Source organism: Caretta caretta, chromosome 6, assembly GCF_965140235.1.
Source record: "Caretta caretta isolate rCarCar2 chromosome 6, rCarCar1.hap1, whole genome shotgun sequence".
Classification (NCBI taxonomy): domain Eukaryota; kingdom Metazoa; phylum Chordata; order Testudines; family Cheloniidae; genus Caretta; species Caretta caretta.
In genome coordinates, this window is record NC_134211.1 from 44684825 (window position 1) to 44708033 (window position 23209).

The 23209-nt window shown below is 39.6% G+C and overlaps 1 protein-coding gene across 14 annotated transcripts in view; it reads right to left on the bottom strand.

The window, feature by feature from the left end:
* GAS2 (growth arrest specific 2) overlaps nucleotides 1-23209 on the bottom strand; it is a 156704-nt gene that overhangs the window by 100307 nt on the left and 33188 nt on the right. For 7 of the 14 annotated variants that reach the window (XR_012668918.1, XM_075129456.1, XM_048852148.2 and 4 more), the window contains 3 exons: nucleotides 20920-20951; nucleotides 20521-20682; nucleotides 1007-1131 (listed from right to left, as the gene is read on the bottom strand). Coding sequence is in view for 13 of the 14 variants with exons in the window: in XM_075129456.1 (XP_074985557.1) it covers nucleotides 1007-1131; nucleotides 20521-20662 (267 nt within the window). In the remaining variant the exon portion in view is untranslated. Of the gene's footprint in view, nucleotides 1-1006; nucleotides 1132-6260; nucleotides 6362-20520; nucleotides 20683-20919; nucleotides 20952-23209 lie in introns of those variants that run through there. The other 7 variants (XM_075129457.1, XM_075129459.1, XM_075129458.1 and 4 more) reach the window with 4 other exon arrangements.

Below are 23209 nucleotides of genomic sequence, written 5' to 3' on the forward strand. Positions count from 1 at the left end.
CTTTTGGAGGGGGAGGGGCTAGGAAAGCCTGTTTAGAGGTAATCTGGAGGCTCAGGGGAGTTGGCTGTACTCATAGGGAGAAAGCCAGACATTGGGATAGGTGACTCTCTGGTAGGATGCTGGGGATCCTGGTGCTAGTACTAGGCCCCTCACCTCTGCCCTATGACTGCCTTCTTCTCCTCTTGGCAGCTCATTCCCTACGGTGATTCAGCATGGGGAGACAGACAGGCCACATGGCTGCCTGGCTTCAGGCAGAGCAAGTGCTACAGTGATCACAGATGGCCTGTAACAGCAACTGCAGCCAGTCCTGCAGCCCAGCTCTAATTGAATGTATGGCAGATGTTACCAAAATTATTACAGGGGAAGATGTGTAAGATGGAAAGAGCCAAGCTTGACTCTGAGAGCTCAGACTTTGTTTTCAGGACTGGCAGTTAGAAAAATCATCTTTTTTTACTTGTACACTGCGTTCAATTTGATAGGGAACTCACTGAAAGACAATGAACATGAAATTCTACTATGCCATTTTTACAATGTTTCTTTGAAGAGCAGAAGCAGACTTTAGGGCTGATCAGAAGTTTACTGAAGCAAATAGAAAGACTTTCATAGTCCCCAATGGTCTTTGAGGCAGTCCATTTAAGAACACATTTCAAAGCAACATTTGATGTTCTTCTGTGGATTCCAGGCTGTTCACTGAAGTGCTGCTGTAACAGAGCCTCCAATGAAATGAGCACTACATTGTCGAGGATACCTGCACGATTTCTAAAATAGCTCATTTTTGTGAAAGAATTGGCATATATGAAAAAGCACTCAGCATTTGGAGGAATGTATACTGATTTTACTAGAGTTTTATTTTCTCATTTTTCTATGTGAAGTAGCGGTCCCAGGTTCTGAGGGGTAGAGCCTCCACAAACAAAAACCTCTGAAACTCTCAAATACAATTAGATCCATGAAGTTACAGATCCCAAATGCTAATAACATATGCGACAACATGTTATCTAAGACTTACTTTGCCAGGCTTGTTTGCATCAAAACTGTTTTCTTTAAATTTCTCTTGTAGGGTCTCAGCTAGTCGACAGAGCAAGGCACCATTATCCAACTTCTCCATAAAAGTTTCTGCCGTTATTTCCCTACCTGAAAGGCAAGAAGAAAATTAACATGGAAAAAAAGGATGCCTGTGTCTACACAGGAAATGTAAATACTGGATTTGCAAGGAAAATCCATAAACCAAACCCACTGAGGTCAATGGCAGTCTTTCCATTAACTTCAATGGGCTTAGAAACAAGCCTTAACTGAATAACTCGCATTACACTGAGTTTTTATCATTTAGTCTTGCTGCTATTTTCCTGGCACTGACACACAATTTTTTGGATACATTTTTTTGGTTGGATAATTCGCTGTTTTCTTTGGGATGCTGTTGTTAAACATTCGTCTTGTCAAACAACACATTTTTGTAGAATGAGTCCAACTAATATGCCAGATTCTGTTAATCTTATTTTACCATTTCTGACTATACAGGACCACTTTTTTATTTTAGTGACATTAAAAGGTGCCAGATTGACAGCCCTGCAGCATAATGTCTTAAATTTATCTGCAGAACAAGTACACTGCAAGCTTCACCCTTACTCCCAATAGTCCCCAGATTTAGAGATGAGATGTTAATTTCTATTTCATTGTTAATTTAGGGTTTGATCCTGGAAGGTGCTGACAATTTTCTGTCAAAATTGTTTTTTGACGGAAAGTTGAGTTTAACAAAATTATTTTTTTTATTAAAGGAGTGTCTACTTTCCATGGAAAATTACCAATTTATTTGGCCTAAAAACTAAATGCCCATAAACAAAAATATTTTGATTTTGGTAATGCTGTCACATTGCTTCATGAGGATTGAAGTTTAGTTACCTCATTTCCCCACTGAACTCTACAGGCTGGCTCCCTGGTGGACTATATCTCACATGATACACTGCTTCCACTTTCCAAGATGGGACATCCTGATGCATCATAGCAGATGTAATCCAACCAGGGTGCCAAGCCTATAGATCAGTGGTTCCCAAACTTGTTCTGCCGCTTGTGCAGGGAAGGACCCTGGCGGGCTGGCCCGGTTTGTTTACCTGCCACGTCCTCAGGTTCGGCCAATCGCGGCTCCCAGTGGCCACGGTTCACTGCTCCAGGCCAATGGGAGCTGCTGGAAGAGGTGGCCAGTACGTCCCTCGGCCCGTGCCGCTTCCAGTAGCTCCCATTGGCCTGGAGCAGTGAACCGCAGCCACTGGAAGCCACGATCGGCCGAACCTGCGGATGCAGCAGGTGAACAAACTGGCCTGGCCTGCCAGGGGCTTTCCCTGCACAAGCGGCGGAACAAGTTTAGAAACCACTGCTATAGATAGGCTTGGAAGGATTAGACTTTTATCAGTGTCAGAAAACGTGGATTTCACTATACACGCACAAACGATAAAAATATTTCCACTGATAGTAACTGAAATTTACAGATAAGCAAAGTAAGAAAATGCTGCTTGAAAACTTAAGAATTTGATTTAAGGATACTTAATTTGTATATTTTGACATGTGTAGTTGACAATTTTGTTTTAACTGTTATAAAAATTTTGAATGTCAATGCCTTCTTTCATTAAATAATTATTTTCTGATACCCTCCATAATTTCCTGCAAGTGTGAAAATTAGAAATAGATAAAAATAATAAAATGATTTAAAATGATCAATATTACCAATCAAAATTATATAAAAAATAAAAATTGAATTATGTCAAGCCTTCCTATAGAGAAGAAATGAGGCAACTGAACTTCAATACCAGGCAAATTAATTGGAGCTTTAGTTAAAAAAAAAAAAAGAAAAAAAAGAAAAAAAACAGAAATATCAGACACAGGTGAGCACAATATGTTGGGGAAGATCAACATGTCTTTTGTACAGGGAAATCATGCCTCGCCAATATATTAGAATTCCTTGAGGGGTTCAACAAATATGTGGACAAGTATGATCCAATGGATATAGTGTACATGGACTTTCAAAAAGCTTTTTGACAAGATCCCTCACCAATGACTTTTAAGCAAAGTAGGCAGTCCTAGAATAAGAGTGAAGGATCTCTCTTCGATCAGTAACTGATTAAAAGTTAGAAAACAAAGGGAAGGGATAAATGGTCAGTTTTCACAGTGGAGAGAAGTAAATAGCGGGGTCCCCCAAGGAAATGTACTGGGACGTGGGCTGTTCAACATATTAATAAATTATCTGGAAAAAGAGGTAGACAGTGAGGTGGCATAGTTTGCAGACAGTACTAAATTACTTGAGACAGTTAACTCTTCACAGTCAGACATGGATTTACGAAGGGATCTCACAAACCTGAGTGACTGGGCAAGAAAATGGCAGATGAAATTCAATGTTGATAAATGCAAAGTAATGCACATTGGAAAACATAATCCCAACTGTACATACAAAATGATGGGGTCTAAATTAGCTGTTACCACTCAAGAAAGAGATCTTGGAGTCATTGTGGATAGTTCTCTGAAAACAGCTGCTCAATATTCAATGACAATTGAAAAAGCTAGAAGAATGTTAGAAATCATAATAAGACAAGAACTATCATTCCACTATATAATTCCATGGTATGCCCACACCTTGAGTACTGAGTGTAGTTCTAGTCTCCCCAACGCAAAAAAGATATATTAGAATTAGAAAAAATACAGAGAAGGGCAACAAAAATGATTAAGGGTCTGGAACAACTTTCATCTGAGAAGAGGTTAAAAAGACTGGGACTCTTCAGCTGAGAAAAGAGATGAGTAAGGGGAGATATGATAACAATCTCTAAAATGATGATGATGTGCAGAAAATGAATAAGGAAGGGTTATTTACCTCTTCACATAACACAAGAACCAAGGGTCACCCAATAAAATTAATAGGCAGCAGGTTTAAAATATAAGGAAGTACTTCACACAATGAATAGTCAACCTTTGGAACTTGTTGCCAGGGATGGTGTGAAGGCCAAAAGTATAACTGGATTCAAAAAAGAATTAGATGAATTCATGGAGGATAGGTCCACCAATGGCTATTAGTCCCATGCACTAGTTGTCCCTAAATCTCTGACTGCACACAATAATACAATGCAGTACATGCAATAATAATCATTTTAAAAAACTGTCTCACGCTTCCATTAAAAAAAGGACAGAGGGGAGAAAAAGAGAGAGGTTGGGTTGTTTTGTTTTGAACCACATTCCCTTTTTTTAAAATAAATTCCTTTTTTCTACCCCTTTAAAACAAAATACATTTTTGAAACATTTCATTTTGAATTTTTTTCTCCGAAAATATACAAACCAGAACAATTTTAATCAAATTTTAATTTACAAAAGCACAAAAATCAAAAGGCTACTACAGTAGGATTTATCTGACCATGCCTTTGAAATTGCTGGAAAGCTTTTAGGTACTTTGACAATAATGTAACACCTTGAAGGAAAACAGTCCCCAGTGTTCTTCATTTTGTAGGCTAAAACCAGAGAGGAATAAAATAAGATCTGTAAAGCATGTGATTCTCAGATGCAACAATAGACTCACTTTTCTGGTTCAAGTTAAACTTGCTATTTCTGATACATTTATTCTTTCAAGAACATCTGTTTGACGTAAAATCTTTTTTTCCCCTTCATTTTTTAGCCTTGATTCTCTCCACTGTATATTTCACATTGTAGCCTCTAGTGTATATAATGACTTCTGCAGGTGGCAGAAGAGCAGTAGCAGCACTGCATCACAATGGAAGCCTTTGCATAACTGACATTATTTTAGTGGTGCATGCAGCTCTTCTGGAGCCAGGAATTAAATTAATAGCCCCCAGACACAAAAAAGTCAGTGTCCCAGCATCTTAATACCTTCACCACTATGTTGGCCTACATTTTCTATTGTTAATAATGAAAAATATTTTCCATTTTGACCCTTTGGTCGAAGGTGCCGAAACTATCAGAAAGCTAATTTAAAGAATGGACATATTAGAAGCTGTTTTATTTTAAAAGGCAGTATTATAGAACTCTCTTGTAAGATACGTACATTAATATCTTTAACTATAACTGAAGTTTTATTGTTTTAAATGCAGACTCTTTAGGATTTTCTATATAGGTAAAATAAACCTCATTTTAAATGCCCATGATATCCTATAATTTATGGACTTGGCTATTCTCTTGGCTACTTTTATAAATCTGATTAAAGCAATAAACTTAAAATATATATTCCTTTTTAAACAGATGCAGAAAAATGCTTTCTATCTTCTCTTGCCTTTTAACAATACAATTACATTAGCAGTTTGATTATTGCATTTTTATATATTAAACTGGAATATTTTAGTTCTGCTGCCTTTTATGAATGCTGAAAGAATGAGTTTTGCATTGAACATCTGTATTTAATGAAAAATATATTAGGTGTTAGCTTTCAATTCACTGTATTTTATGGCCCCAAAAGGTGGCATTTCTTTGCGAAAAGAGACACATTACATATTTAACAGTTGAAATGTATTGACTCAAATGAGAGTTATGTTCATAGCTGGGGAACAAAAAATGGCTTCATATATTTGGATGGAATAAACATTAAACTCCATTAAAAAAAATCTTTAAAAGAGCTATAATTACAAGAAAGCAGTTGCAATGTGTATATAGGATGGGAACAGCATAATCTATAATAAAAACTAATGCTAGAAGCATGCAAACAGGAAAATAAAGTCTTCTTCAATATAGCAATCAGTCATCCCACTGATTTTAATAGGACTATTTTGCATGAATTAGGATAGCTGCTTACATAAACAAGAGTTATTTAGATCAGGCCCCAAATCCTGCTGATGCTGGATCGGGTTTTGCAATTCAGTTTTGAGAATCGTTAGCAGTCAAAGCATGGGAGCCAAGGTGCTCTGGCAGCTATAGTAGGTTTTAAAATGTCACTCTAGCCTATGTACTTACAATAAGATTATCAATCATTACCATTTAAAAACACAAATAAATATAATGTCATAAACTAAAGGTTTGTAAATTGAGACATTTTGGACCAGATCATCAGGTCTGGCTGAGCTGTGCTTTGCACCGGAGCTAATTCTGGGGCCAGCTGAAGACCATTTCTGCTCCCAGCATAACCTGGAACAAAGTAAGGGCTCCTCTAAGGCACACCAGGAGGAACTTCTCTAGTAATTAGAAACCACTGAAGTCCAAGCACTTTGGCCTGCACCTTTTCACACCTATCTACCCCAACATGCCCTCTACATCAGGGAGATGAGAACAGGTGGTGTACATACATACGTGAAATCTCCAAATGCCTCAATAGGACCAGAGCAGTAGAAAGCAGCCAGTACTGCTGCCAAAGCCTGAGACCTCTGTCTTCATCATCACCTAGAATCTAATATATAATGCTGAAGCTGTAAAGTTTTTTTCAATTGTCCACTCATTCACACCTGGGTAAATCAGGAGTAACTCCATCCAAGTGAGCTGATGCAAAATTAGTGTAGGAGAGGTGGATCAATCTCCATGTAGAATATACATCACATCAATGTGCTTAGCTGGGTAATAATCAGATTAACACCACCTGAGTGCAATAGTAATGAATATAAAATTCAGTGAGGTATCTTCAAAACTACCAGAATTTCTTACTGAAACACACTCAGAACCCGTTGTCCATAAACTTGGTTTTCCGAGGATGACCTTCAGAAAGAGCATTTGTAACTGAGGGTATGTCTACATTGCAGTGTAAGCCCAGGGTTTGAACTCAAGCTCAAGCCTAACCCCCCTTCTATATACACACATATCATGCTAAGACCCAGGGTCCCAGGACCCCACAGGGTTGGAGGGTCTGAGCCTGAGTCAAACTGGGACTAGGGTTTAAGCCCTATTGCTTTGCATTGTAAATGCAGCCCCACTGGACCCATGCTCTGGGAAGCCATCAAAAGCATTCCACAATTCCATGGGCTGACTTTCGTTGTCCTCTGGACAGTCAACTTCGATGGACAGTCAAGTTTTGTCAGACTGCACTATGAACAAAGGACTAACGTGGCCACGTTTTCGGAGAGTGTTAGGAAGTCTGGGATATATGTGGTCAGAGTTAGGCCCATATAATGCAGTGTAGATGCTGGAGCCCCAGGTTGGGACCCAGGGTTCAACAATTCCTAACCTAGGGTTACAAATCAGTGTAGATGCTCAAGCCCTAGGTTAACAAACCCAAGGTCTAATAACTCAAGTTCTACTAACCCTGGGATTACATTGTAGTATAGATGTACCCTAAAACTAGATTGACTATTTATGGATGAATTAATAAAGAGGGCAACATTTTGCTAAATAGAAAAGGCCTGGTTGTTCCTTCTACGCTGGATGGGGCAGGGAACGCTCACTAACATGTCATCTGTGAGTTGAAAAATGTTAGCAAAACGCAAGAGATACATTGTCCCTTCCATGAATAGTGGGCAGATAACAGACACAGTAATACATTTTGCTACATATAACCATTTCAAAAAGACACAAAGAACTGATGAAGGGTCAGGAAATTCCAGAAAGTACTAATGCAAAGTGTAAGGGAGGACTTATTTTAATATGCAAAGAGGCTTCTCTATTATAAATTGATTATTACTTTAAAACTCACTAGCAAACACAAGAAACATAAGATGGCAATTACCCATCGTAGGATGTCAACCATATAACACTACAAGTTGAACTTAATGTCAAGAGATCCCAGTTTTCATGTGCAGACTTCTAAGAATTCTCTAAGACCCATTTGTGCAATGACGTCATGGGATTACTAAAAGAACTATTCAGACAGTGAAAAATCTCTTGAAGACATCTATACATGACAATAGTGATCCATATAGAGACCTGCTGAACCTACAAAATACACCAATGGAAGGATGGGATTCCCGAGTACTGATGCATATAGGTGCACACAGATGAACAAGGATTTTACTTCCCACAAAACCTCTTGTGCTCAAACTGAAGAAGACACCAGACTTAAAAACAAAACAGGAAGCAAAACAAAAAAGACAACAATTTTACAACATGCATACAAAACCATTGTTCAGGTTGACAAGAAGGTGATTAACTCACTTTAGAACAGACGATAAAAGCTGGAAGCCAACAAGAGTTTTGACTCCCACAAGAGACAGTGATCTTATATTGCAAAAAGTCAGCAGCAGAGAAATAATCAATGTCTACTTAAAATGAAATACCTAAGACATCCCAAAGGCATGTTGGGTCAGAAGGAAAAGAGGTGAAAACTCAAGGAACATGCAACAGAATGAGACTCTATTTGTGTCAGTGTCAGAAGAAGTATTAGAGGCACCAAAACCACCAATGGCTTGATTTTCAGATATGCTGAATACCTACATTTCCAACTGACTGGAGCTGCAGGTGCTCAGCACTACTGAAAATCAGGTTCCTCTTAGACACAAACATCACGAAGGATGACAAGTCCAAGTAGCACCTGGCTAAAGTGAAAGTATAAGAAGCCTAAAATGAAAGTCATGTAACCAGCTAGAGCTAAGCAAAACATTTTTCAATCACAATTTGAAATATTAAAATTTTCATCAACTTTACAAATTTTGAAATCTTTAAACCAGCTCTACTAGCAGCTGTGCTTTGAGAAAACCAACAAAAGACACACAAGGTTGTGATCAGATGTAACTGACTCAACAAATAATTGAGGGCAAAAATCTATTTAAAAGTTAAATATCCATAAAAAGGGGATAAAGTGAGGAAGTAAGGGAAAGAAAGGTCATGTTTCTGTATGAGAGCTGTATGCTAATGAGATGATGTAATAATAGTGTGGCATGATTATGCTAATCCCTGTGTTAAGCATGTGAGCATGCCCAGTGTGAAACAGAAGTTTCCAGAAGTTCAAGGAAACTCCCACTAAGCTCAGTACATGTGAAGTACAAAAAATATGCTGAGCTTCCTCCCCTGACAAACCTGGCTCCTGAGTGCTTCATAAGCATTACAACAAACGCTCAAGCTAAAAAACTCAAAACACCTACTCCACAGAGCTAATTGAACCATACTCTTAAATCTAGTGCTTCAGTGACCTCTAAACTGGACAGGGCTCAGAAGGGCTGTCACCTTATACAGTAGACCTCATTGTTATTAAACTCAGAAGTGGGGCAAAAGGACCAAAGCCAACTGTTCAAGAGTCCCTGAAAAGCCCTGGGACTTGCCCTAGCCCATTAAATTTGATCTGTGGTTTTATGTGGCTTCAGATGTGGCAGCTTGGTTCAACCAGTCCTGAAAAGAAGTGGGAATTGGCAGGTACTGAAGTTCCTATCAGGAGTAATGAGGCAATGGACATTACACTTTAAAAGAGATTAAGGACTTGTCTTCACTACAGAGGTAAGTTGACCTAAGTTATGCTACTTCAGCTATGTGAATAACATAGCTTAAGTTGAGGTAGCTTAGGCTGACTTAGTGCAGTGTCTTCACAGCACTGGGTCGAAAGGAGACACTCTCCGGTCGACCTCCCTTACTCTTCTGAGAGAAGTGGAGTACTGGGGTCGACCAGAGAGTGCTCTGCCATCAATTTAGCGGATCTTCACTAGACCCACTAGTTCAATCCCTGCTGCATCGATTGCAGCAGGGTCAATCTTCCTGGTAGTGGAGACCAGCCCTAAGTAACTGCTGGAACATAGGCTAGCTTATAGCCAGTTTGGGAGTAAAACAAGTGAAGTATCCCTGTTTGGGACTTTACACACTGACTCTGCAATATGCCATCTTTTCCAGCTATCCAGTGTAGAAGGCAGTGGTTTTACAGAGGCCATGGCCCAGATCTTCAAAAACATTTAGGAGCCATTTATTTCAATGGGAGTTAGGCACCTAAATACTTTTGAGAATCTGGGACCAATCCTTCTTCAGCAAAGAACTTAAGTGCATGCTTAACTTAAAGCACATGGCAGTCCCATTTCAAAAGAACTCAGCTCCCACTGGAACAACCATGCTGGGTTCTGATCTCTTTTGAAAATCTGCCCCATAATTTCACAATGGGAATTATTGGGTGCTGACTATTTCTGAAAATCGGGCTTTTATTTAGATACCTAAACACAAGCCTTTTGAAAACAAGGTCCAAAGCATGATTCTGAGCACTGGAAAAAAAATTGCCCTTATTGTAGTGTACAGAACGATAATTATAAAGAAGGGAAGCAGGGAGTGGAATCTCTATTAAGAGAAAACAATATACAGGAGTAAATTTAAAAGCCACTAAATAAAAAAATAAACAAATAAATAAACACAAAGAGCTGAGAATATACACCCATGTCAGAGCTAAAAATATTTTCCAAAGAAAAGGTACAAATATTGTAGTCCCTACTCAAGCAAAAGTCCAATTGTGACACCTTCCCCAATATGAGGCAATCTGAGAACTCAGAGAGAGTGATTGTTTAGACAACCTGAATTACTGATTTTAGGAATTTGGCACTTCCTTTTATTTCTTGTTCTGCCTTTGTATGTACGCATGCCTAATGAAATGCAGCCACATGTATATAGACTCTGCAGTTGTCAGAAATAGTCCTTTGAGCAACTCTGAGAAGTGCACTCCACTGAGATAGTGTCACACAGGGGTGGCCAGCTTGAGCCTGAGAAGGAGCCAGAATTTACCAATGTACATTGCCAAAGAGCCGCAGTAATACGTCAGTAGCCCCCCATCAGCTCCCCCACCCCGCTCCCAGCGCCTCCCACCCATCGGCAGCCCTGCCAATCAGCACCTGCCCGCATCTCCTGATCAGCTGTTTCGTGGCATGCAGGAGACTCTAGGGGGGAGGAGCGAGGGCATGGCAGGCTGAGGCGAGGCGGTGGCAGAGCCAGGGGTTGAGCAGTGGGCACCCCCCGGCACACTGGAAAATTGGCTCCTGTAGTTCCAGCCCCGGAGTCGGTGCCTATACAAGGAGCCACATATTAACTTCTAAAGAGCCGCATGTGGCTCCGGAGCCACAGGTTGGCCACCCCTGGTGTCACAGATAATCAGCAGAATGTGTGCTTAAACTACTAGGATCTCCTTGAAAATAATTTTAAAATAAAAAAAATATATAGGGCTGAAAGAGATCGTCTAGTTCATCCCCCACACTGGGGCGGGACTAGGTATAACTAGACCATCTCTGTATCTAAGTCTGTTCTTAAAAAATCTCCAATGGTGGGGATTTCACAGCCTGCCTAGATAATCTGTTCCAGTGCCGAACTGTCCTTATAAGTAGAAAGTTTTTCCTAATATCTAAGCTAAATCTCCTTTGCTGTAATTAAACAAATTACTTCTTGACCTACACTCACTGGACATGGAGAACAACTGATTACGGTCCTCACCACAACAGCCCTTATCATGATTTGAAGACTGATGTTGCCCCTCAGCCTTCCTTTCGCTAGGCTTAACATGCCCAGTTCTTTCAATCTTTCTTCATAGGTCATTTTCTAAATCTCTTATTTTTGGTGTTCTCCTCTGCACTCTCTCCTATTTGTCCACATCTTTCTTGAAGTGTGGTGCCAAAAACTGGACACAGTACTCCAGCTGAGGCTCACCAGTGTAAAACAATTACATCCAGTGCCTTATACAGGACACCCCTGTTAATGCATCCCAGAATAACATTTGCCTTTTTTGCAACTGCATTGCATTATTGACTCACTCAATTTATAACCCCAAATCCATCTCTGCAGTACTGCTGCCTAGCCAAGTTATTCATGTTATTCTTCATGCTGAATCAAATCAAAGGGACATTGTTTTAACTCTTCAGAGTTAATGGGGATAGGATGTCAAAGAATGACTTTGATTAAAAAACCCACCATGCACAGCAACACTACACATCTCAGTCTTCTCTGAGTTCCTCATCTATTTAAAATCACAAATTTAAGTTGCATTGCCCAGCTCTCCTGAATCTACTGTCAAAACCTCTACTTACATTTACAGTCTCAGCCAGTACATTGTCATGGTTTTCAGTTTGTAATTCTGAGCTTAAATCATTGAAGCCGGAAGCAAAATGACTGTCACCTTTCTTCCCAATGATCACTAACATTGGGTACACTATATTTGCCTCTGCAAATGAAACTCCAGAGATACACTTGCCCTCATTCAGTAAACAGATTCGGACAACACTCTTGGCTAAAGAAGAGATTTTATGTATTTGTAAAACTCTATACAGTAGAAGCTCAGAGTTATGAACACCAGAGTTACAAACTGACCACTTAACCACACACCTCATTTGGAACTGGAAGTACACAATCAGGCAGCAGCAGAGACCAAAAGAAAAAAAAAAGGCAAATAGAGTACAGTACTGTGTTGAATATAAACTACTAAAAAAATAAAGGGAAAGCATCATTTTTCTTCTGCATAGTAAAGTTTCAAAGCTGTATTAAATCAATGTTCAGCTGTAAACTTTTGAAAGAACCAGAAGGTTTTGTTCAGAGTTACGAACCATTCCAGAGGTGTTCATAACTCTGAGGTTCTACTGTATTGCTGTGAGTCCAAGTGTGTCTGACTCCCTGTCTGCCTGACTGTCGTGCAGCTTAAGTGTTGTGGAATGCAAATTAATAAACAACAGCTAGGTGAAACAAAAGTCATGTCTTGATTCAGCAAAAACAACAATGCATAGTCAGTTAAGACATTTATTTTTAAAAACATGGAGAAAGTCTCCTGTCTGGTGTAGATATGAGGTAATTCCCTTGCAACTAAACTTGCACAACTGAAAGGATCCATTTGTGAAAAACAGTGGGAGAATGAAACCACTGGACACTGTATGCTGAATAATTAAAGCTGCACTTGTTTAGGTTAGCACAGAACTGTGAAGGGTTGTCGTTTGACATGTATTTGAAAATAAGATTTTTAATTATATTTGGCATTTCAGACCCTCCTGTTGATGCCACTTTCTTGATGAAAAGTGACCTCATTCATGCTCTTATCAGTGTGAGACCTGTGTGTTATGGACTGTAAGCAAGTTTCCATTTTGCTTCATTAGTGATTAGTAGTACTTTCTTGTTTAATATTTAAGCAGGGTTGCCAAGATTCCTTCCCCACTCTGAAATCTAGGGTACAGATGTGGGGACCTGCATGAAAGACCCCCTAAGCTTCTTCTTACCAGCTTAGGTTAAAAACTTCCCCAAAGTACAAAATTTGCCTTGTCTTTGAACCGTATGCTGCCACCACCAAGCGTTTTAAACGAAGAACAGGGAAAGAGCCCACTTGGAGATGTCTTCCCACCAAAATATCCCCCCAAGCCCTACACCCCCTTTCCTGGGGAAGGCTTGATAAGAATCCTCATCAATTTGTACAGGTGAACACAGACCCAAACCCTTGGATCTTAAGAACAATGACAAATCAATCAGGTTCTTAAAAGAAGAATTTTAATTAAAGAAAAGGTAAAATCTGTAAATCCCCTCTGTAAAATCAGGATGGTAAATACCTTACAGGGTAATCAGATTCAAAACTTTTAAGTTACAAAAAGACTCAAAAACAGGAATATACATTTGATCCAGCACAGCTTATTTTATCAGCCATTAAACAAAAGGAAATCTAATGCATTTCTATCTAGATTACTTACTAACTTTACAGGAGTTGTAAGGCTGCATTCCTGAACTGTTTCCGGTAAAAGCATCACACAGACAGACCAACCTTTTGTTCTCCCCCCTCCAGATTTGAAAGTATCTTGGCCTCTCATTGGTCATTTTGGGTCAGCTGCCAGCTAGGTTACCTTAGCTTCTTAACCCTTTACAGGGTTTTGCATCTGGCCAGGAGGGATTTTATAGTATTGTATACAAAAAGGTATACCCCTCCCTTTATATTTATGACAAGGGTGTTCAATGTTTAAACCATGAAGAGCTTCCTGTGACTTTAAATGTTATTAAAATAGAAAAGGAGAGCTGTCTAGTGATTAAGTGAGGGTCAGGCATCAAGATTCTCATCTCTCTGGCTGACTTGGGCAATTCTATATTTACAGTGCCCATTAGCTTCAATGGGAGTTCTGTGCATAGAAGGCTTGTAGAATCAGTCCCTTCTTTTGTGACCTTGTTGAGACATTTCAATTTGCTGTGCCTCACTATCCCCATCTCTAAAATTGGTGTACTGTGTTAAGAGCTGTTGTAAAAAGTTACACAACAGCCACTTAGAAAGAAGAACAAGAAGAAATGTTATTGTTCCTATAAAACACAGGAACTATGCTGCATATTCTTGAAGACCATGTACTGACATCTTCTCTATTAACTATTAACACATGCACAACATTTCTTCTAACAATGATATTTACCTTCTTTGCAGGTAATATTGTGAGGTGAATTTTTATAAAAGCCTTTAAGATGCTCATTTGAAAAGCACTATACACGTACAGTGGTTTATGTGAAATATCACTGAGAAGGTTCAAATCATAGAATCATAGAAGTGTAGGACTGGAAGAGACCTTGAGAGGTTGTCTAGTCCAACCCCCTGCACTCAAAGCAGTACTATGTAATAACTAGATCATTCCTGAAAAGTTTTATTTCTAACCTGTTCTTAAAAACCTCCCATGACAGAGATTCCACAACCTCCCTTGGTAACTTTTCCAGTGCTTAACTACCTTGACAGTTAAGAAGTCTTTCCTAATGTCCTATCTAAACATCCCTTGCTGCAATGTAAGCCCCTTGCTTCTTGTCCTATCCTCAGAGGTTAATGAGAACAATGTTTCACCCTCCTCCTTTATGTACATAAAAACTGTTATCATGTCCCCTCTCAGTATTCTCTTTTCCAGACTAAACAAACCCAGTTTTTTCAATCTTTCCTCACAGTCATGTTTTCTAGACCTTTAATCATGTTTGTTGTTCTTCTCTGGACTTTCTCCAATTTGTCCACATCTTTCCTGAAATGTGGCACCCAGAACTGGACATAATACTCCAGTTGAGATCTTATTAGTGCAGAGTAGAGGGGAAGAATTACTTCCTGTGTCTTGCTTACAACACTGCTGCTAATACATCCCAGAATGATGTTTGCTTTTTCTGCAATAGTGTTACACTCTTGACTCATATTTAGCTTGTGATCCACTATAATCCCCATATCCTTTTCCACAATACTCCTTCCTAGGCAGTCATTTCCTATTTTGTATGTGTGCAATTGATTGTTCCTTCCTAAATGGAGTACTTGGCATTTGTCCTTATTGAATTTCATCCCATTTACTTCAAACCATTTCTCCAGTTTGTTCAGATCATTTTGAATTTAATCCTATCCTCCAAAGCATGTGCAAATCTTCCCATCTTAGTATCATCTGAGAACTTTATAAGTGTACTCTCTGTGCCCCTATCTAAATCACTGATGAAGATATTGAACAGAACTGGACCAATCCCTGCAGGACCTTCCAGCTTGACTGTGAACCACTGATAAATACTCTCTGGGAACGGTTTTCCAACCAGTTGTTCACCCTCCTTACAATAACTCCATCTAGGTTGTATTTCTCTAGTTTGTTTATGAGAAGGTCATGCAAGACATTATCAAAAGCGTTACTAAAGTCAAGACATACCACATCTACCACCTCCCCTCTATCCACAAGCCTTGTTTCCCTGTCAAAGAAAGCTAGTAGGTTAGTTTGACATGATTTGTTCTTGACAAATCCATGCTGTTACTTATCACCTTATTATTTTCTAGATGTTTGCAAATTGATTGCTTGATTATTTGCTCCATTATCCATTAAGTCAGAACTTAAGCTGACTGCATGTGTGTTCTCCCTTTGTGCTGTCCCAGCTCTGCGCAGATAGCTGGCACAGCAGATCTCAAGGAAACTGCCCAATGATCACAAAATCCGTTAAGGTGCAAAGGGGCTTAGTCAGGTTTATTGTCAGCAAAGCACAGTCCTAGCTCCCTGGATCAATGTCTACAGTTACACTAACACATGTATGCCTCGGCTGGACAAAGACACTCCCTCTGAGATACATCTTTATACACCAATACAAACAAGTTATGTATCACCCTCTGACATATTAGGGTGCCACCCATTGCCTGGTTCCTGTAGGTTCAATCAAAACACCCCTATATCACTGGTGAGCAATCAGTTCCCGCAGCTCCCATTGATCGGGAATGGCAAACCACAACCACTGGGAGCTGTGGGCAGCCGTGCAAATGTAAACAAACTGTCTGGTGGCCCGCCAGTGGATTAACCGCACGCACCACATGCAGCCTGCGGGCCGCAGTTTGCCCACCACTGATCTATATTCATTATGCTGTCATGCTGACTTTATCCTTAAGATGGGTCAGCATGTTCCTGTTATCTTTGGGGAATGTGTTTGCCGGGGTGTTCTGATACCACCCTTCTGAAATGTGCTTTCCTGAGTGTTTTGTGCCGAGCACCTCTTAGGAATATATGTTTTTACAATATCAACCCTATGCATGTCAAATTCTATAAGTAGGGCCTGCTTCTTGTTCACAACTTAACTTTGCTTTATGTCAGCCAGGTTTTGACTACTTTAGCCCAGGCTTCATACCAGGCCTCTGATACATGGGCTTATGTTTCAGGCCCTCTTCCTACTATGATCACTAAGGGGTCAGATATCTTGTCAGCCAGCTCCATGAGTAGTCTAGGATGTATTTTATCTGGCAGTTCCGACTTGAAGACATCTAACTTGTCTATGACAAGTTTCAGAGTAACAGCCATGTTAGTCTGTATTCGCAAAAAGAAAAGGAGTACTCGTGGCACCCTAGAGACTAACCAATTTGAGCATAAGCTTTCATGAGCTACAGCTCACTTCATCGGATGCATACTGTGGAAAGTGTAGAAGATCTTTTTATACACACAAAGCATGAAAAAATACCTCCCCCCACTACTGTGGAAAGTGTAGAAGATCTTTTTATACACACAAAGCATGAAAAAATACCTCCCCCCACTACTGTGGAAAGTGTAGAAGATCTCCCTACGGGGAGAGATGAAGTGAGCTGTAGCTCACGAAAGCTTATGCTCAAATAAATTGGTTAGTCTCTAAGGTGCCACAAGTACTCCTTAACTTGTCTATGTAATTTTTAACTTGTTCTTTCCCTATTTTAGCCTCAGATGCTATCTCATTTTTACTGGTGTTCATTATGTTAGCTGTCCAACTGCTACTAAACGTTTTGGTGAAAACTGAAACAACAAAAAATCATTTAACATTTGCCATTTCCACATTTTTTGTTATTGTCTTTTATCCCTCAATAAGTAATGGGCATACCCTGCCATTGGTCTTCCTCTTGCTTTTAATGTATTTGTAGAATGTTTTCTTGTTACACTTTATATCTCTAGCTGGTTTAATCTCATTTTGTGCCTGGGCCTTTCTAATTTTGTCCCTACATGCTTGTGTTGGTTGTTTACATTCATCCTTTGTAATTTTGTAATTTGACTTAGTTTCCACTTTGCGTAGGACTCTTTTTTGAGTTTCAGATCATTGGTGATCTCCTGGTTAAGCCAACGTGGTCTCTTTCCATACTTCCATACACAGAACGAGATAACTGGTTCTGTGGATGAAGGGAAAGCAGTGGACGTGTTGTTCCTTGACTTTAGCAAAGCTTTTGACACTGTCTCCCACAGTATTCTTGCCAGCAAGTTAAAGACGTATGGGCTGGATGAACGGACTATAAGGTGGATAGAAAGCTGGATAGATTGTCGGGCTCAACGGGAGGTGATCAATGGCTCCATGTCTAGTTGGCAGCCGGTATCAAGTGGAGTGCCCCAAGGGTCGGTCCTCGGGACGGTTTTGTTCAATATCTTCATAAATGATCTGGAGGATGGTGTGGATTGCACCCTTAGCAAGTTTGCAGATGACAATAAACTGGGAGGAGAGGTAGATACGCTGGAGGGTAGGGATAGGATACAGAGGAACCTAGACAAATTGGAGGACTGGGCCAAAAGAAATCTGATGAGGTTCAACAAGGACAAGTGCAGAGTCCTGCACTTAGGCAGGAAGAATCCAATGCACTGCTACAGACTAGGGACCGAATGGCTCGGCAGCAGTTCTGCAGAAAAGGACCTAGGGGTTACAGTGGATGAGAAGGTGGATATGAGTCAACTGTGTGCCCTTGTTGCCAAGAAGGCTAATGGCATTTTGGGATGTATAAATAGGGGCATTGCCAGCAGATCGAGAGACGTGATCGTTCCCCTCTATTCGACACTGGTGAGGCCTCGTCTGGAGTACTGTGTCCAGTTTTGGGCCCCACACTACAAGAAGGATGTGGAAAAATTGGAAAGAGTCCAGCGGAGGGCAACAAAAATGATTAGGGGGCTGAAGCACATGACTTATGAGGAGAGGCTGAGGGACCTGGGGATGTTTAGTCTACGGAAGAGAAGAATGAGGGGGGATTTGATAGCTGCTTTCAACTACCTGAAAGGGGGTTCCAAAAAGGATGGCTCTAGACTGTTCTCAGTGGTAGCAGATGACAGAACGAGGAGTAATGGTCTCAAGTTGCAGTGGGGGAGGTTTAGGTTGGATATTAGGAAAAACTTTTTCACTAGAAGGGTGGTGAAACACTAAAATGCGTTACCTAGGGAGGTGGTGGAATCTCCTTCCTTAGAAGTTTTTAAGGTCAGGCTTGACAAAGCTCTGGCTGGGATAATTTAATTGGGGATCGGTCTTGCTTTGAGCAGGGGGTTGGACTAGATGACCTCCTGAGGTCCCTTTCAACCCTGATATTCTATGATTCCTATCTGTCCTATGCAGTAAGATTGTTTGCTCTTGTGCTCTAAATTAAAATATAACCTGTGTCACATAAGGTATAATTTATGAACCAAAATGAAGAGCAAAAGGCTCAAAACTGAATCATAGTTAAAAACTGAGGTCCAAATCCTGCCTTTAGATGATCTCAAATGATTTTTTTGTATTATAAGCTTCGGTTGTGGAGCAGAACCAATGTACAGAGCCTAGCACAAACAGAGAACAAAAAGACGGTCCCTGCCTCAGTGAGCTTACAATCTCCTTAACTTGTATTTTCTAACTGCTATGCTGAGCCAAATAGGTTTCAGGGGTTTTTGAGGTAAATGCTTAGATAATATGTATTAGTAGTTACTATACAAAAACAAGAACAATATCCAGAGCATTCCTTACCTGATTTCTCTATGCTACCACTATATTCTTCTGTCTGACCTAAAGATGCTGCAAATGTTTTGCATACTGTATACTTACAGCCTTTCAAGTTATAAGACATTTAAATGTCTTTAAAATATTTATCTCTGTCTCTCTAACCATATGCAAAAATAAATGAATGGAAGAGTTCTAGTGTGCATGCATGGAATTATCAATTTTAAATATTCACAGTTTTAAAACTGCTTACATGATTTTCTCCAGAACTGAACTGATTTGAGTTTCACTGAGGAATACTAAAACAAGCTAAACTTGAAGTTTCTCATTTTATCCATTTTTGAGTTATGCAAATACAAACATTTTGATTTGAATATATCAGAATTGTGTATTTTTTGTTCTTTTATAACTCTAAAACAGCTGAACTGATTTTGTGAAATGTCTGTCCCAAAAAGATCATATCTGAACTAATGGATCAAACATGGAACATGAACCCAAAAGGCAACTTATAACCAACTGAAGAACAGAGGCTTGAATGGAAGTTATAACTTACCCTTACAGTGCTTACTATCACAACTACTAAAATACGGTTGCCCCTTTTGGGCCTAAAGAGTTAGCTAACAGTTGAAGCCTTGCCAAGATTTTTCAGTGAGGAGGAGAAATAGATTATATGATTCAAATACTTCTTTGATGTGAGCTTGTTTATTTACAACAAGGAATATACACAACCTGAACAGAGTAGAAACAGGAGGCATTTTCCTGACTCACAAAAAATCTCTCTCTCCAGTGAGTCCTGTGCCCTTTAGAGAGCTGTCTTTGCTCCCTCTTAGGGCCATGCTCACCACTTCTCTCACTGTCTGCTCACTTTCTGCCTATCACACCCATGGACACACACAGCTCCATCCAGGCAATACCACATTTGCAATCAGTCCCCAGGAAAACCCCTCAGCTCACATGGCTTAGCTCTGATTGGCTTTATCATACAATATTTTGCCTTGGGAGGCAAATTCTTATATTTTAGCTATCAATACACAAAGGGACATTTAAATGCTCCTTCCATTTAGCCTGAATGAAAAGTCACCCGTTGACTTTAACCAGGTCTGAAATTGATGTCAAGATCAAAGAAACAATTGACGAGAGCTATTAACATCTTTCATTGTAACAACAAAAATACTAAACCACATAAAGACATAATTCAAATAAATATCCATTTTCATGTTTCAAATTGTTCAATGTTTCAATATTCAAAATGTTTCAAGGACCAACAGTTACTGGGGGAAGAACAATGTTTACCTAGCTAGTTACTTGATAAATAATGTGGATGTGTACCTCTTATAAGAAAGTCTTTCTGACCTTGCTGATGGCTGCATTACTCAGAGGGGCCAGTTAATTGTAACTACTTATTTGGAAGGGAAAATAGTCTGGAGAACCACCTTTCCAGTTGAACTAGAGGCCAAAAGTTAACATACTAACAAGTGTAATTTGCCAATAATTGTATTTTGAATATGTGTGTGCGCTCATGCATGCATATATATATATCTATATAAATATTCTTACCCAGTAGGTTTGTGAGCCACAGCGCTAGATCCTCTTTCATCGGTAATAAGTTGGCCTCATGTCTGCTGGCCAGCCACTGGCTGTATTGATGCATATCAGAAAGGCCAGGTCCTCGTGCCTTTGGGCTCAGAGCACTGCACATTGTTTATCCACTTGTAATACCTGTTTTTTCAAAAAAGTACCTCATTATATTATATAAGGCCTGAAGCTTTCTTTTTTTTTTTTAAGTTTATTGACAGTGCTTGAAACGAACTATGATCCTGGGATGCAAGATGTCAGACAAACCCATGCAGGTCTAACACATGGAGACAACATACACAATGAAAGTCTTGTTTTGCTAATAGAGCATTTTGCTGGTGATTTAATTATATAGATAGTGTCTGTTTTATTTGTACTCACCCAGGTACACATGTTCCCAACAATCCACTACTCTGCAAGGAATAATTAAAACCAAATCAAAATAAACATTTTGAGATACAGACCTAACAATTCATTAGGACCTGATCCAATGTCCATTGAAACCCATGGAAAGCTTCACTGGGCTTTGGATCAGGCCCCAGAACAGCATATGAGTAAGCGAGTTCTGCAACTGCAATAAACCGTTAACAGTACTAAACAGATACCCATTCCACCAAATGAAATCAGTCGATTCTACAGCTTTAGTGTCATAAAAAAATACAAAGAATCCTTTAAAATATTATTTTTAATTTACTGTATTATTCTACAAACATACACAAAGCATAGCAGTCCTGGAGGATGGAGTTTATCCACAAAACAGATACAGTAGCAGTGCAAGCTTCCGACTTCACCGTCCCTACACAAATGCTAATGGGCCTCAGTTCTGAACTATGGAAACCACCTCTAGAGGTGAGAGAGTACTTCATTTTCCCATTCAATATTTTATTCTCAATTTAATTTTTAAAATCATTTCAATAGCCAGAGGTGTGAAGTGCCCACTGGAATTGTAGTTCTATTACTGAAGGTCAAATTCTGCCATCTGCTGCATGGGTGTGCTTGGGAAAGAAAAGGGTGTCAGACTCTTCCTGTCCCTGTGAAGCATAGCAGGGTTTCAGCCTAATGCTAAAGAGAGTGCCAAGTTAGGGGACTGGCTACTGTCCCAGCTGGCACACCATGGCTCCTAGCGAGCACAGTCAGGACCTGGTCAGCCAGCTGATACGCTGTATTGTGCAGATGGCATTAGGCAGGGTTCTCACTGTTCTTTTCTAAAGGATCAGGAAGATGCTTATTTACCCTGGCTGTTCTGTGCCATTGTGACCTGCACTTGTAAGATGATTGCAGGGCAGGATGCACTGCTGATGGCTGTTTCCTTCTGCCCCTTGCATAGTGTCTAGAAGTCATGAGTCAGCCGATAGGTAACAGTGACTTTAAAAATAGGGAAGAACAACTTGCTATCCTATGACAGTGGTCAGACAATGGCACCCTGATTTTATGAACGTTGATCTTATGAACGACCTGTTATATGAACATTTTTCTGCCACTGATGGCACGTCTTTCTGACGCCAAATGTGACTTCAATCCATCAGCCAATGTTTGAGCAGCGGCAGAGGTTTGAAAAGACAGATTTGGTGGAAAAGAGGGGACATGGTTCTCTCAAAGAAAAATCAGGCATATATTTGTTACCATTCATTATGTACACAATCATTTAACACTGAATAAATTAACATATGCATTGTATCTACTGGAATTTTGAGATATTCAATTTTATTAACTTTTGGATTTTATTAACTCAATATCAAATTAGTTCATAAAACAGACATTATATTAAATCTATATATAGCTAGCTAGCTAGCTAGATATAGTAAGAGAGAAGAAAAATGGTTGCAGGATATACAAAGGCTTTTGTAAAAAAAAATGACTGCAGCATTTCATATACACTAGAATTTGGGATAATATAATATATGGATTAAAATTATTCCTCCCTCATTTAACCATGCCCTGGGTAACAAACTTCTTGTTAGATAAAACATCTGGTTAATCTCTTGTTTAGCCCCTGTCAATGTGTTTAGTGTATCACTTCCCTCCTCATCCAAAATTCTGCTTCTACTAAAGTTTTGGATGTCCCTGTGGCATTTTGAATAAATAGGCTCATACTAGTTATCGTTATTTAGAATATGTTTTCCACAGAAATCATTCTGCTTTTTTGGTTAGTGAAAAACACACAAACAAACTAGATTCTCTCCCCCCAAGGTAAAAGTAAGTTTTTGAATTATCATTAGAACTTAGATGTATGTTGGTAAGAGACAAAAATTACAAATAATGGGCCTGATCCTGCATTGCTTGTGCAACCTAAACTCCTTTGCAAGTCAAGGGACTTTGGAGTGAGAAAGGTATGCAATTAAAGTGTAGCTCTGCTTTGAAAATTGACTGTAAAAATGACATCGTGGTTTTAGAGTTTCTTGGTTAATGACATCCAGGTCAAATCTGCTCATTTTTGGGGGGCAAACAACAAAAGATTTTTCAAGCTGTCAGCTCTGCAAACTCAGCCTGGAATCTGACTCTCCAAGTGGGTTCTTTCTGGCCCGTGCATCAAATACAATAAATATTCCACCATCATAACTTATTTTAAAGCTTTTCTATGTCATTCTTCACCAGAGTAGCTGAGTTCCTCAAAATATTACAGTGAGATAGGGAGGTATTATCATCACCATTTCACAGCTAGGGGAACTGA